This window comes from Narcine bancroftii, chromosome 9 (assembly GCF_036971445.1).
Source record: "Narcine bancroftii isolate sNarBan1 chromosome 9, sNarBan1.hap1, whole genome shotgun sequence".
Taxonomy (NCBI): Eukaryota; Metazoa; Chordata; class Chondrichthyes; order Torpediniformes; family Narcinidae; genus Narcine; species Narcine bancroftii.
The window spans coordinates 83,027,806-83,043,665 of record NC_091477.1 but is presented as its reverse complement, the minus strand read 5'-3'; the positions used below and the strand labels follow the sequence as shown (position 1 = coordinate 83,043,665).

At 40.5% G+C, this 15,860-nt stretch overlaps 1 protein-coding gene across 1 annotated transcript in view; it reads left to right on the top strand.

Annotated features, from left to right (window-relative positions):
• The window catches only part of LOC138742359 (period circadian protein homolog 2-like), a 64,688-nt gene that overhangs the window by 27,791 nt on the left and 21,037 nt on the right, over positions 1 to 15,860 (top strand). The window contains exons 8-16 of the mRNA XM_069896659.1: positions 2,921 to 3,063; positions 6,058 to 6,136; positions 6,469 to 6,575; positions 7,497 to 7,650; positions 8,173 to 8,281; positions 8,379 to 8,510; positions 11,255 to 11,363; positions 12,443 to 12,608; positions 15,049 to 15,155. Of these exons, the coding sequence (XP_069752760.1) occupies positions 2,921 to 3,063; positions 6,058 to 6,136; positions 6,469 to 6,575; positions 7,497 to 7,650; positions 8,173 to 8,281; positions 8,379 to 8,510; positions 11,255 to 11,363; positions 12,443 to 12,608; positions 15,049 to 15,155 (1,106 nt within the window). The remainder of the gene's footprint in view (positions 1 to 2,920; positions 3,064 to 6,057; positions 6,137 to 6,468; positions 6,576 to 7,496; positions 7,651 to 8,172; positions 8,282 to 8,378; positions 8,511 to 11,254; positions 11,364 to 12,442; positions 12,609 to 15,048; positions 15,156 to 15,860) is intronic.

Below are 15,860 nucleotides of genomic sequence, written 5' to 3'. Positions count from 1 at the left end.
CCCCTTGACCTGCTGAGTTTCCGCCGGGCCCCCCTTGACCTGCTGAGTTTCCGCCGGGCCCCCCTTGACCTGCTGAGTTTCCGCCGGACCCCCCTTGACCTGCTGAGTTTCCGCCGGACCCCCCTTGACCTGCTGAGTTTCCGCCGGACCCCCCTTGACCTGCTGAGTTTCCGCCGGACCCCCCTTGACCTGCTGAGTTTCCGCCGGACCCCCCTTGACCTGCTGAGTTTCCGCCGGACCCCCCTTGACCTGCTGAGTTTCCGCCGGACCCCCCTTGACCTGCTGAGTTTCCGCCGGACCCCCCTTGACCTGCTGAGTTTCCGCCGGACCCCCCTTGACCTGCTGAGTTTCCGCCGGACCCCCCTTGACCTGCTGAGTTTCCGCCGGACCCCCCTTGACCTGCTGAGTTTCCGCCGGACCCCCCTTGACCTGCTGAGTTTCCGCCGGACCCCCCTTGACCTGCTGAGTTTCCGCCGGACCCCCCTTGACCTGCTGAGTTTCCGCCGGATCCCCCCCCTTGACCTGCTGCGTTTCCGCCGGATCCCCCCCCTTGACCTGCTGCGTTTCCGCCGGATCCCCCCCTTGACCTGCTGCGTTTCCGCCGGATCCCCCCCCTTGACCTGCTGCGTTTCCGCCGGATCCCCCCCCTTGACCTGCTGCGTTTCCGCCGGATCCCCCCCCTTGACCTGCTGCGTTTCCGCCGGATCCCCCCCCTTGACCTGCTGCGTTTCCGCCGGATCCCCCCCTTGACCTGCTGCGTTTCCGCCGGATCCCCCCCCTTGACCTGCTGCGTTTCCGCCGGATCCCCCCCCTTGACCTGCTGCGTTTCCGCCGGATCCCACCCTTGACCTGCTGCGTTTCTGCCGGATCCCCCCCCTTGACCTGCTGCGTTTCTCCCGGATCCCCCCCTTGACCTGCTGCCTTTCTCCCGGATCCCCCCCCTTGACCTGCTGCCTTTCTCCCGGATCCCCCCCCTTGACCTGCTGCCTTTCTCCCGGATCCCCCCCCTTGACCTGCTGCCTTTCTCCCGGATCCCCCCCCTTGACCTGCTGCCTTTCTCCCGGATCCCCCCCCTTGACCTGCTGCCTTTCTCCCGGATCCCCCCCCTTGACCTGCTGCCTTTCTCCCGGATCCCCCCCCTTGACCTGCTGCCTTTCTCCCGGATCCCCCCCCTTGACCTGCTGCCTTTCTCCCGGATCCCCCCCCTTGACCTGCTGCCTTTCTCCCGGATCCCCCCCCCTTGACCTGCTGCCTTTCTCCCGGATCCCCCCCCTTGACCTGCTGCCTTTCTCCCGGATCCCCCCCCTTGACCTGCTGCCTTTCTCCCGGATCCCCCCCCTTGACCTGCTGCCTTTCTCCCGGATCCCCCCCCTTGACCTGCTGCGTTTCTCCCGGATCCCCCCCCTTGACCTGCTGCGTTTCTCCCGGATCCCCCCCCTTGACCTGCTGCGTTTCTCCCGGATCCCCCCCCTTGACCTGCTGCGTTTCTCCCGGATCCCCCCCCTTGACCTGCTGCGTTTCTCCCGGATCCCCCCCCTTGACCTGCTGCGTTTCTCCCGGATCCCCCCCCTTGACCTGCTGCGTTTCTCCCGGATCCCCCCCCTTGACCTGCTGCGTTTCTCCCGGATCCCCCCCCTTGACATCCGGGTGTGTGCTATATTAAGGAAAGTTTGAACAGAATGACTGCATTTTCTAGAGTGCCAGAGGGTGACAAGTGACCTGATAGGTGTTGATAAAACTATGAATATTTTACCCTAGATGGAGGCCATTGGTTGACAGTGAGGAGGGGACTGTTTGAAGAAGATTAGTGACACATTTTCTTTTTAAAGGCAGTGTGGTAGGAGCCTGGAAAATAGTGTCAGGAGGTTATAGAAGCAAGTACGATAGCACAGTGAATGTAGACAGACAAATGAACAAGATGAAAAAGGATGGACAAAGCCATGTGCAAGCAGATGGGATGATTTTAAATTAGCATAGGGGCAAATGCAAACATGGTGGGTCAAAGAGCCTGATCCCGTGTTGCATAAATTCAGTGTACCTCCAATGGATAAATCTAGAAATCTGCCACAAAATTAAAAATTAAATGTATGGTAAAATTAATCTTAAATCGGTAAGACAGACTTGATGGGGGTTGTATAACAAACTAACTTCCAGCTGTAAAAGTTGTATAATGTCTGTGTGTGCACTCGCATGTATTGATTTCTAATGCCATAGTGTAACTGTAAAGTAGGTCACTTAAAAGTTGGTTGAACATATGAAATTAAAGAAAGGTTAGCATTTCCATAGGGCTTTCATAAAAATTAGACTCTTGCTACTCTTTGGAACCCATAAAGAACTTCTGAATTTTAGATGCTTATGTGATGTGGAAAATATGGCTGAAAATTTGTGAACACGGCATTGGGTGAAGTAGAAATCTTGGTCAGAACAATGGAGAATCTAGTTCTTGGGAATTAATGAGATCAGTGTTGTACTTCCCACGTTGGCAAGGAATGAGTGATAGTTTTAGAAAGGTATTTTGTTGCTTTTAAAATTTCTCTGTGAATTTGTTGGGCCAGTGATATACCCATGAGTCGATTGTACTGAGAGGTTTGTGGGCCTTGAGGCCAAGGTACAATTTGCATATTACCTCATAATGATCTCAGTTAGGTGAAACCATAATGGTCACAGTCAGGACAGCATGGACAAGTTTTGTGCATAAACCCTTAAAAGGAACATTACATGTAGATTATCACCACTTGGTGTTTCTCTGAAGCAAAACTCATGACAAAGTAGAAGGTTTGATGGAGTAACCAGAATGATATGAAAATGTTTGTTACCATATTATACACTGGATGAGTATAGCTTCATTTCAGCATTTTACAAATGTCTTGCATGTTTTTCAGTCCTGGCTTTGGACTTACTCTTCCCATCAATTTCACAGTGGAAACCGACAGCAAAATTGTAGCACCCATTACTTTCCCTTTCGTGTGACGCCTTATCTCACGAAGGTACGAGCATCTGAAGAGGATGATGACCAACTGTGCTGTCTGTTGCTTGCGGAAAGGGTACACTCAGGATATGAAGGTGAGAACCTTAAAAGTTATAGACAGAATTACCTCTTCCACCACCCCCAATAATAGTTCTTAAAGATATTTGTTACGACATCTTGTAGCACCTTTTGTTTAAGTTCGACTGTTTAGTTTTAACTGGTTAACCAGAGAGCTGGAAGAGCAAGTCCGATCATAACAATTTTTTTTAACATAGGCAACCAAGTCAGCCCCCTGCTGGTTGTCTCATTGTATCCAACTCAGAAGGGTTAAAAGCAAGTCAAAATTTGCATTTGCCAACTGTTCCAGATCTTTGATCAAGCTGACCACCTGTTTAGCCATAATGCAAAAGTAAAAGCTCATGTAAAATGAATATTGAAAATCCAATTGATAAATATGCTTGATCTCATTCTCTTGGATATCAGTAGATGGAGATCTACTGATCAATGCAGATCATTTTGGGAAATTATCTCAAAGCTCCTGACTTGCAAATACTGGCTGTAGATGAGAAAAATGCCAACTATCTGGGCTGTAAAATTATCAGAATCTCTGGCACTAGCCCCCTGAGCTTTCACCATTGTGAAAACCTATTTTCTGTGGAGAAATGATGGTTTTGATGGGTCTCCATACCCTATAAAGTGCTGACAGTTGGAGCAATTGGCAGGATCATCCAGGAGCTTATTTCCTACCATGACTCACCTGTTCGTGTTGAGGTCCTTGGTGCTAATGGAATTGTCTCCTGCGCCTCTTCATGACCACGCTGTAAAGGATGGGTTCCTTGCTCTGTGCAAAATATTGTGCACTACATTTGATCCTAATTACCCTCTGACAGGCAGATCCATTTATGAAGTCCGTAGCAGACCTATTCTTGAAAGTTTTGGAGCAATATCTCAAAATGTATGATTCATTGAGGAACCAGTCATATTTGTAAAAAGATGGTGATTGGTTACCAAACTGTCAGATGGAGAGTGGTATTTGTTTGCACAGCGACACTGATTTTAAAACTAATCACTGCGTGCAAATATTCTGTTACCTAATATAATTTCCCTCTAGATATTTAAATGTTTGAATATGTTCATAACTTGTTTAAATTTTAAACATTGATGTTGATTTTATTTGGTCATGTTGTCTTGGAGCCATCCATAATTTTTTATCCATAAAAAGATAAAATTTATTCCAATGAAAGGGGAGTGTGGGTGGTCGCATCTTCAGATGCTCCATGACATTGAACACCAGCTTTCTGGCAGAGCATCCAATTCATCAGACATTCCCTTGTGTATTGCTATTAACTTTTGGTCAGCAGCTCCATTGGATTCCTCATCCAGCAGGGGGCAGCTCTCGGTATTGAGAGGGGGAAAGTGACAAATGTACATCTGTGGTGAACAGAGGGGTGGGGTCACCTATGGGAGATAAAACGAGCAGTTCTCACTGAGTCCTGACAACTGGATTTTGGTACGTTGACTGATGCTTGGTGTTGTATTGAATAGTGATTTGGGAGCTGATTGCAATAAGACCTTTGAGAGGTCCTCAGAGCTTTACTACCATAATGCTTCTTCCCCTGTCTGCTATCCTTTGGATGGCTGGTCTGGAAAGTCCCTGTAAATTGAGCATATTTAAAATCTGTTTCATTATTTTCCATGATCAGGTTGAGTTCCCATTCACCGACTTGTAGTGATTGGTGCAGCTGTAATATAAACCGACCCCCCCCCCCCACCCCCCTGTTCCCTTCTGTGGACAATGATTAAACCCTCCAATAAGTAACCCAGGCAGAATCTATCTTAATATCTCCTTTGTTACAAGGCTGACCCTTTTTTTTCCCCCAACAAGCTTGATTGATTACAACACTGTGTATTCTCACTTACATTTGTTACCATTTTATTGATAACTGGAAAAAAAATAAACATTTGAACAGAGTTGATGAGTAAATAAGTCCAACAAACTTGTACTTTGAATGTATTACACTAGTTTTAAACATCATACACAAATGTTGACTAAACTGGAGTAGTTGAGAAGCCAACAAGTATTTTCAGGAGAATGGGATCAGATGGGAAGCAAAATACAGAAGTCTTTTTAATTATTTTGTTACATTTTAGCCTTTACTGTAGAGCCAGGGACTGGGCTGTAAAGAATTGTAACAAGCCGCTTGGAATAATTTAATATTCTGTCTGAACTGAATAAAGTGCATGTATATTACTTAGCAGTCACAATTATGTTGGATGTTATTCCACGACATTTATGATATGCAAATGCTGCTGTGTTACATAGAAATATAGAAAATAGGAGCAGGAGTAGGCCATTTGGCCCTTCAATCCTACACTGCCATTCATTTTGATCATGGCTGATCATCTACTCGGTACCTAGTACCTGCCTTCTCCCAATACCCCCTGATCCCCTTAGCCACAAGGGGCAAATCTAACTCCCTCTTTAAATATAGTTAAGGGGCCAGCTTTAACCACTTCCTGAGGCAAAGAATTCCACAGATTCACCACTCTGAGATTTTTTTTCTCATCGAAGTCCAAAAAGACTTTTCCCTTATCCTGAAACTGTGACCCCCGGTTCTGGTTTTCCCCAACATCAGGAACAACCTTCCTGCATCTAGCCTGTCCAATCCCTTAAGAATTTTGTACATTTCTATAAGATCCCCTGCCCCCCCACCCCACCCGATCTTCTAAATTCCAGCAAGTATTATAAAAATACCTGCAACCCTGGTATCAATCCAGTGAACCTTCTCTGCACTCTCTCAATAACAAGGATGTCTTGATAAGGAGACCAAAACTGTACACAATATTCCAGGTGTGGTCTCACCAAGGCCCTATACAGCTGCAGTAGAAATTCTCTACTGCAATCCTGAAAAGTTTGAGTTAGTTCAGCACTCTATCTGCAGTTGAATAAGTGATGAAGTGTGGGAATTGGCTGATTGAGCATTATGTTTTAAAGTTTTTAGTGAATTAATGTCTTGAGAAAGATGCAAGTCTCATCTAAGCTAATTAGGGAAGATTTTTTAAAAAGTTTGTAATTTTTTTTAATATAGCACCAAGAATTCCTCATGATAAGAGGATTTTTACCACCACTCACACCCCCAGCTGTGTGTTCCAGGACATTGAAGAGAGGTACGTGGAGAACTAAGGGCATTTACAAATGAAGAAGAATTAGATTTTATTTTGATTTTGGATTTTATTAAACTATATAAAGTCCAATTAAAATTGCTATCTGCCAAATTGTTTGAGCAGCTTAGTTCACGTGATTTGAACCCCACTATCCAAATGATCTATCTCTAAATCTGCATTGCAAACTTCAGTTTGAGTTTGGAGTGATATTTCTGTTTGGTGGGTTTTTGGAATTTTTTACATTTAAAACCTTTATATTTGAGTTCATGGCTTTCTAATATCTATGGTCGGTGTGGATTGTGCAGGTTATTGCATCATTCCATTTTCTTTTACAGGGCAGTTCCTCTGTTGGGTTATCTTCCTCAGGATCTTCTAGGAATGCCTGTGCTGATGCATCTCCACCCTGATGATCAACCTTTGATGTTAGGCATTCATAAAAAGAGTAAGTTTGCAGATGGAAATTTTAAGATAAAAATTTCCAGGAGAACTGTGACTACTGGAAACTTGACATCCATGTTGGTCATTTTCCCTAAGGAAACGACCACATAATGCAGCATTCTTTTCAGGATTCAAGATTACTTTATTGTCATGTAATAGTACAGAACATGTCATTCAGGTTTACGAAACTAGTATTCCTATGAAGCTTTTCGTCAGCCAAAATGGCGTAAAGCAAAGACCCATTCACTACTGTCGATGGTTATTTTCGTAAAAGCGAAAACCCATTCAAATCTTTCCGTAAAAGTGAAACACTGGTTTCTTTGTAAAAGGACATTTTCGTAAAGTGAGTATTCGCAAAACTGGGTATGCCTGTATTACATTAAATTACCTTCTGCCTGCTGAAGAGTGAAAGAGTTGCTATTAGTGTTCCCTGGTGGCCCTTACAATAAGAGAGTCCTTTCAGAGTCACCAACATCAGGAACAACCTTCCTGCATCTAGCCTGTCCAATCCCTTAAGAATTTTGTATGTTTCTATAAGATCGCGATCTTCTAAATTCCAGCAAGTATTATAAAAATACCTGCCATCCCTGGTATCAATCCAGTGAACCTTCTCTGCACTCTCTCAATAACAAGGATGTCTTGATAAGGAGACTCTCCAGCCGCACAGACTATCCATTGACAACCCGAGCTCTAGATCCAAACCTCAGACACAATCAGGAAGCCTTCAGTGCCCGAGGCCCTTTAGGAGCCCTTCATGCCCTCAGCACCCTCTATTAACCCAATTCCAATACAGAGTTTTCATGAGCCAATCTCCAGCATCCCGCAGCCCAAGCGGGTCCCCTCAACCACAAATTCCCTGCAGTCTGTGTGGTTCCTTCAGCAAATTTTTATTTCATTTTGTAAAAAGTATGTTTTATTCTTTTAGTACTGAAACATGCTGGACAACCTTTTGAACATTCACCAGTTCGCTTCTGCACCCAAAATGGTGAATACATCACCATTGACACTAGTTGGTCAAGTTTTGTCAATCCCTGGAGCCGAAAAGTATCCTTCATTATTGGAAGACACAAAGTCCGAACGTAAGCAGTTTTGGATTATTTTCATGAAAATATTCATGTTTGATCAATATGGACTTGATTATGTTACAAATTAGAAATTGAATTTAACTGATTGATGCTTTGATGTTCATTTTAAGTCCTGCAATATCATGTTTAACTGTAATTTGTTGTGAACAATTTAACATACACTTTGGTCAGGGATTGGAATAGAAAAAAATTAAAACTGAGGATGTGTGAGTCTAGAGAACAAAGGCAATGTAAACAGGGTTTAAAAAAAATGTTCATTTGAAGTTATGAAACTTTAAGAAATAGTGCTCTTTAAATTAATCTGGGTGATGGTTAAGACTAAAATTATGAAGCAAATTGGTTTGTGAATCCAGGTATTCTGGCCAGAGTTACTGCCATAGTATTCAAAGAACTAAATTAGATAATTTGGCATGAAGTGATCTTTCAGAATCTTACACACTTAAAATTGCATTTTTTAGATGTTGACATATAAAAGTATTATTTATTGTACAATATCTCTTAATATTTGATATATAGGGGTCCGTTGAATGAAGACGTATTTGCTGCTCCAGGATATAGTGAAGTGAAGATGTTCAATCCTGAAATACAGACCATCACTGAGCAAATTCAACAGCTCTTACTACAAGTAAAACTTATTCACATTGCCAGTATATTCCAATTTAGATGCAATTTTTGTATCATCCTTCAAGTTCTATTAAGACTTGTATCCTTCTTTATTTTAGCCAGTTTACAACAATGGTTCCAGTGGATATGGAAGTTTGGGCAGTAATGGATCTCATGCACAGATCATCAGTGTAGCCTCTTCCATTGAAACCAATGGTAACATCAATGAAGAGAGCTACTGGGACAAGCCTGTAAGTTTCTACAAGTTAATTTATGCAAACAAATAAGTTGATTAACATAAAACCAACACTATGTAATACCCAACCATTAGTGAAATTAGTCTATTTATATACCAATAAGATTTGAATGGTAATGAAGTGGGCACTGCAAGACCTGGGTGGATTTGGAAGTCTATTGTGATTACTGTAGTTGAACTTTATTCTATGAACTAAACTATTTTACTACTTTATAAGGAAGGATTGAGAAATGTTGTTTCCAAATATTTTCTTCCAAATTCTTGTTTTTCCTGTTGACTCCCAACACATATACTATATTACATGAATCTATTTATTTTTCTGGAACTTAATTTGAACTTGAAGCATTTTGGGATTCATCAGTGCTGAGCCCAGTATTGGCTTCAATTCAGGATCCAGCATCGTCCAACCGAAACCGTTCAATAACAACATTGTACATCAGCTTCCCTCTGCCCTATCCTACCAAATAACACTCAAAATTGAACAGCCTAGAACCATTGAACTCAACAGAAAGAACACAGCTGCCATCAACCTTGAACTAACTTGATTTGGGCTGGGAATTCAATTTGCACCTTCTGGTTTGTTCTAGATCACAATATATTATTTGCTTCAAATCTAGAAAAGAACTTGCAAGTGAGTTAACAATTTGTTTGGTCATTGTAGTTTTTCAATAGGTATAAGTTTTACACCAAATAAAAAAATTGAAGTATTTTAGCAGAAAATATGATGTAGTATGAGCAATACCTGTAATGGGGAGGAAGGGGGAAATTGTGTTTCAAGGAAATAGTCCATATCACGATTTTCCATAATGCAAATTTGTATGATTTGCACATGGGCTGAGAATTGCAAAAAAAAAGTTTTGTTTATTTACTCTTATTGCAGATAAATTTTTATAAGACTGAATTTTTAATTCCATATCCCAGATTTTTTTGGTTGTGATTGGTGAATGCCATAAGGATGTGGTTCTCTTTTCTGAACTGCTATAACATGAGGCTTGCCTATATTTAATCTAATACTTGTTTGGTAGGAATTAAGCTACTTCCTTACTAATCTTTAAGAATTATTAATACTTGCAATCAGCAAATAACATCAGGGTGACACTTTCCATCTATAATCCTGAGCAAATGCATTTAAAACAAATTCAGTGCAAGTCAATTAAATGGAGACATGGAAATATTTGCTATTTTGAAAACTCTTGAGAATTATCAAGATTTCTGATAATTTGTCATGTAACTCCAAGAAGGATTTGGATTTAAATTGCACCTTTTGTGATCTCCAGATATCCCAACTAACACAAGTATTTTTAACATAATTTGTGCATGGAAGGAAAATAGGGAAGCCAGCTTTGCACTCAAATAGTAGTGGATTCTATTTGCAAATAATCTATTTTAATGGCATTGACTGAACCAAAAAAAACTAGCCAGGACTTCTATGTTCTTCTTTGAAAAGTGCAAGAGAATTTTTTGCATTGAGAATGCAGAGTCTTTGTTTAAATGCTGATGAAGAAATATCCTTGGACTGTTAAGATCTTCCTTAGTAATGTATGGAAATGTCGCTTTAGATTGTGTTAAAGGATGGCAATTGATTTCACAGCCATCTGGCTCTGAGACTCCAATGGTACCACTGAAACAAGGCTGAAATTTCCCATGCAGTTGTATTTTCAAAGTTCAAATTTATTATCAGTGTACATAAATGACATCGCACACAACCCTGAGATTCTTTTCACTGCAAGCCAGGCAGATTTTCTACTGATCGATAGAGAAAAATACTACGTTCAAGAAATGTCAAAAGGGAGAAATGTAAACAAACTGCAATACAGAAAAAAATTTCAGTAATAATTGCAGTGCAAAGGTCATTAAATGAGTCAGATTGTTTTTTAGGAGTCCGATGATGGAGGGGTAACAACTGTTCCTGAATCTGGTGTTACAAGTCTTGTGCCACCTGTACCTCTTTCCTGATTTCAGCAGTGAGAGTAGAGTGTGGCCTAGGTGGTGTGGATCCTTGATTGCTACTGCTCTCTGATGGCAGCGTACCACATATTTTCTCGATGGTGGGGAGAGTTTTGGATATGATGTATTTGGCTGTGTCTATTACCTTTTGCGGGGCTTTCTGCTCAGACATATTGGTGCCCCCCAATACCAGACCATGATGCAGCAGCAAATTTGCAACTACACATCTGTAGAAGTTTCTCAAAGTTTTTGATATACTAAACCTCTGCAAACTCATGAGCAAGTAGACACGTTGATGTGCTTTCCTCACAACAACATTAGTGTGTTGGGTCCAGGAAAATTCCTCTGAGATAGTGACTCCCAAGAATTTAAATTTTTTCACCCTTTCCATCTCTCATCCCCCAATGATCTCCCTTCCTGTAATTCACAATGAGCTCCTTGGTTTTGGTGGCATTGAGTGTGAGGTTGTTGTTAGTACACCGTTCAGCCAAGTTTTCTACCTCCCTCCTGTAGGCTGACTCATCGCCCCTTTTTATACAACCCACTACCATGGTATAATTATCAAATTTGTACATGTTGTTGAGCCACACAGTTCACCTCCACTGATTTGAATTCAGTTGAACATGTTGCTTCAACAGTTAATGATTCTCTGCCAGCTTTTGGTCTAAAACATCCTTAATTTTAAATGTCTCTTATTATGAATATAGTTTTGTAATATAGTATATCAACAGCAGAGTTTGGTCCCTGTACAAAACAATCAGTAATTTTTGTCCCTTTGTTCCTTTCTTTCAGACGATGGTTCAGAAAATGTGTAAAGATTCACACATGGACAGAAACCAAGGGCAGTCAGTACTCATGGGGAACAAGATAAAAAATGAATCAAAGCGCAGACACAAAACTGGTAATGGACTTAATTATTTTGCAGTCATTATCCAGATGTACATAATTATGACTGAAAATAGCCTCAAGTCCAAGCATGACATTACAGCTGTCCTTGTTTCAGTCATGGTTGACGTAGAACTGCATTATTCTTTGCAGTGATTTGGGATTAAATAGAAACCAATGAAAGGAACGTTGTGAAATGTTGCTATTTACAATGAATTTTTTTGGGACTGTAATTTTAGTTTTTAAACACTCAGTTCTTGCCATTTTTGATTTTGTTGCCATTAGTGTGTTGGCTTCACGAAAGATCCTCCAAGATGGTGACTCCCAAGAATTTAAATTTGCTCACCCTCTCCATCTCTGATTTTTTTTCTCCCAATGATCACTGGATTGTAAACCTCTGGTTTTCCCTTCCTGAAGTCAACAATCAGCTCCTTGATTTTGGTGACCTTGAGTGTGAGGTTATTGTTGGAGCACCATTCAATCAAGTTTTCAATCTCCTGTATGCTGACTCATTGGCTCTTTTTATACAACCCACTTCTCTGGTAGATGGTGTTATTGTCATACTGAGTCACACAGTCATAGGTGTAAAGCGAGTAGAGCAGGGGGCTAAGAACGCAGTTCTGAGGTACAATACTGATGAAGATTGTGGAGGAAATGTTCTTGCCAATCCTCATTAATTATGGTCTGTAGGTGAGGAAATCAAGGATCCAATTACACAGTGGGGTGTTGAGTCCCAGGTCTTGGAGTTTGCTGATCAATTTTGAGGGGATAATAGTGTTAAATGCTGAACTGTTGTCGATAAAGAGCATCCTGATGTTCAGGTGTTCCCGAGCTTTGTTACGCGTATCTCTTGCTGCCAAGAAGCCTCTGACAATGTTCAGACACAAAAAATTCAATAAAGGAATTTATTTCAAACTATAAATATTACGTTTAAATGTTCTTTAACCTCTTGCAGCTGAATGGGTTTTTTTTTTTGTACCTTTTTAAATAGAATATTTTTCTGCAAATAATCCATCTGGGCTGTTATCACATTTCTAACCTTTGGAAGCTTTATGTTGTAAACATTCTAATTGATAAAGTACATATGTTTTGAAGGAATACAAAAAGATAGAAACAGCCAGACCAAAGATTTGAAAGCCAGCCCATCAAAGAGTGCTGCAACATGTAGTGTTGGAAAGAACATGCTCTTGGATGAACCAAGATGTAAGGAGCATTCTGGATATTGCTACCAGCAAATCAATTGTCTGGATAGTGTAATAAGGTGAGTGGCTCTCTCAACCTGAACAAGCTTATTTTTAGCAACTGCAGGGATTTATTTTTACTATCAGTTGTAAAAGTTACAATTCTCATCATTGGTTTTTACTCTAATAATTCACTCCTTGAATCATTGTGAAATGCCTTTCTGAATCTAGGTTGTTACCAGACTTCGGCTCCACTAGAAAGCTTGGGCTCAGTAACAGTAATATCAACCAGCAGGGTGAGGAGCCAGTCAGTGTGAAAACTAGGAAGTAAAAACAAAACATGTTTTAGCCAGTTTCTTGAAAGGTTGGAATGTGCACATGTTGAGCAACTATGAACTTAACTTGTCACTGTTGTCTTGTGGGTAAGTATTAGCATCTCAACAACGGCAGGTGTTTAAATTTGGAGATTCCCCTGCTTTTATGACTGGGCTCCTGGGGAGAAATGCAGTGACAATTATTTGCATCCAATATTTCTTTTACCTGTAAGAAGCCCCATCTGATTGTCTTACAGCAAAGGAGTGCAGCATTGACATACAAGCTGTAATTCTGTGTTCCAAAGTTAGAATGAGCCTGACATTTGTAGCATTCTGAGGCAGGCAAGAGTGCACCATTGAGCCACATTGACAATTGTGACCTACAAGGCCATAAAACATTGGCTTCTCCCCTACTTGTATTAAAAATGCACCCACAGACACCCACACCCAGTGGCATCATTAGGGTTGGTGTCACCTAATGTTATAACTCATGATGTCATACCCCACACATGGACCTCCTCCCGTACCAGACAACACAGAAATCTAAGTAATCTTTTGTATGTAAATCGTAATTCCCATAGATCACTGAATGTAACGGCAGTAGTAGTGAGATAAACAACTAGCAACATTAAAATTAGACCTTTAAATTACAATATCATACGCTCAGCTGATTATTTGAAATGGTTGGGACCCGGCCTATGTCAGTTCTTTTTTTTTTCAGAGAACTAATCATTTTATTAAAAAACAGCCCACTAGCAACAGCAAGTCACTTGTATCAATGTTTAAACAACAAACAACAAGGGAAAGCTTTTTAAGCATTAAAATAATGTTTAATTCTCACCAAGAAAAAATGCTGGCCAATACCTCCTCACCGTGATCCCCACTGCTGCCAGCAGCCTGAGGTCTTCAGTCAGTTTGGCTCTGAAAAAAATTTGGATAAAAGAGGATTTCTGATTTGTTTTGGATGTCATAATTTATCTGAAAATTTTAAAGATTGTCAGATAAATGAGAATTTTCGAGAATCTGAGTTGTACATCGCTTCTTAAAGTGAAATTCGGTAAGAAAACAATAGAATTCAATTAAATATAGTTGTGAACTGCTTAAATGTAATATTTCTTTGATTATATGAATACTAACAATAAAATTGTTTTGTAAAATCTTTCTACGTTGAGTTACATTATTAGTAACTGAGTGGAAGCCTCTTATTTTTTTTCCCTTTTACTTACTACTTAATTCTCAAGAAAGTTATTGATATAGGTTCACAAATACTAATTACCACAATATCATAGCTAAAACACTAAGAAAATTTGACCAAAGCAGCAATGAAAACAACAGCGCGCGTTTGTAGCACATGCAGATGAAACTACATGATTTAAAGCATCATTCTAATTGGGTAATCATGACCGCTCTGACTGGGGTGCATTAGAAGGTTCAAAAAGTAAACTAACATGGAGTTTTAGTCTTGTAAGCTAGTTTTAAATTTATATATGTAAGCTCGACTTAATTTTTTTGTTATAAATTAAAATATCCCAGTTGTTAGTTATATTTAAATTTTGCTGAGACTGCACAAAAATCTTAGACAGTCATTTTGGTGTCATCCGATGCAGTCCACACCCCTCATTCCTCCCTAGTGACACCAGTGCACACACCTTTCATAGTATAGCAGAACACTGTTTTTAAACTACAGAGGAATGGAAGAAAGTGACAAAAAAAATTAGAGACACAGGAGTTGTTATCTCAGAAAATTGATATGTTGGAAAATTATAGTAGGTGAATCAACATAAAAATAATGGCCTGAAGGAGGGTGAAGAGGGCACAGACATGAAGGAATTTAAAAAAGGATGGATCCCGAAGGTCCAAGGAATGACAGAAATGCAGGAAGAAATGAAAATAGAAAGGGCACACAGAGCATTAGCTCCAAAACCACAGGCATATCAAAAATCAAGATCTATCTTGGTAAAATTTTTGAGATACACAACAACCAGCGCACCGGTGGCATCATGAAGAGAGCCTCTGCTTCCTCAGGAGTTTGTGGAGAAGCTAGTGGAGTTGTTCAAGTGAACCGGTACGGACTTGAAGGGCCGACATGGCCTGTTTCTGTGCTGTAAACGATTATTGTGGTTATGTGAAGAAATAATGGGTTAAATTAAACTTATCTCTCTCTTTCCTCTTTATTGGTTGATTTTTGTTTCTTTGGTGTTTGCAGATATTTGGACAGCTACAATATTCCATGCACTATTAAAAGGAAATGTGAATCTTCATCACCCTCTGATGAGGACAAGCAAAAAGTTTATAATGTGAATGAGACTAAAGGTATTTATGCTGGGACAGCATTTACCAAGACTGACATTGAGACCTTTTTGTTGAAAATGACATAGCCAAGCTCTAGAATTTACTTAACAATTGGCATAATTGTGATGGTGCTACAAATATTTCAATTAAAAAAAAAACCTGTTGCTGGAAATCTGAATCAAAACACACATCAGGCAGCATTTGTTGAGAAGAAATCCAATTCTGATCTCTTTATCATCAACCTGAAACATTAGCTTGGTTTCCCCATGTATGGTGCCTGTTTTGCTATTTCCAGTATTTTTTTGTTTTATATTCATATTTACTCAACATGCCCTAGTTTACCCTTCAAAACCTTAATAAATTAAAATCTGAACTGACTGAGAGATGCTTTCAGTGTAAGAAAGATGTGGGTATTTTTATACACTCAACATGGTTCTGTCCCAAATTAAATTTCTTTTGGACTAATGTAATAGATTTTCTGCAACAGATAATGGGGGACCCACTTCTGCGAGATCCTATATTCATTCTCCTTGGAGATTTTGCAAGGATTGACCCAAGAGTTCGTCTAGAGTGCTGTCAGAGGGATTTTTTTTTTAATTGCTCTAGTAGTAGCTAAAAAAATGTATTGCAACTACGTGGAAGTTGGAAGCAAATTTAACTGTGGATCGGTGGCATACGGAAATGAAAAGCTGCATACCTTTGGAGAAAGTTACTTACAATTTACAA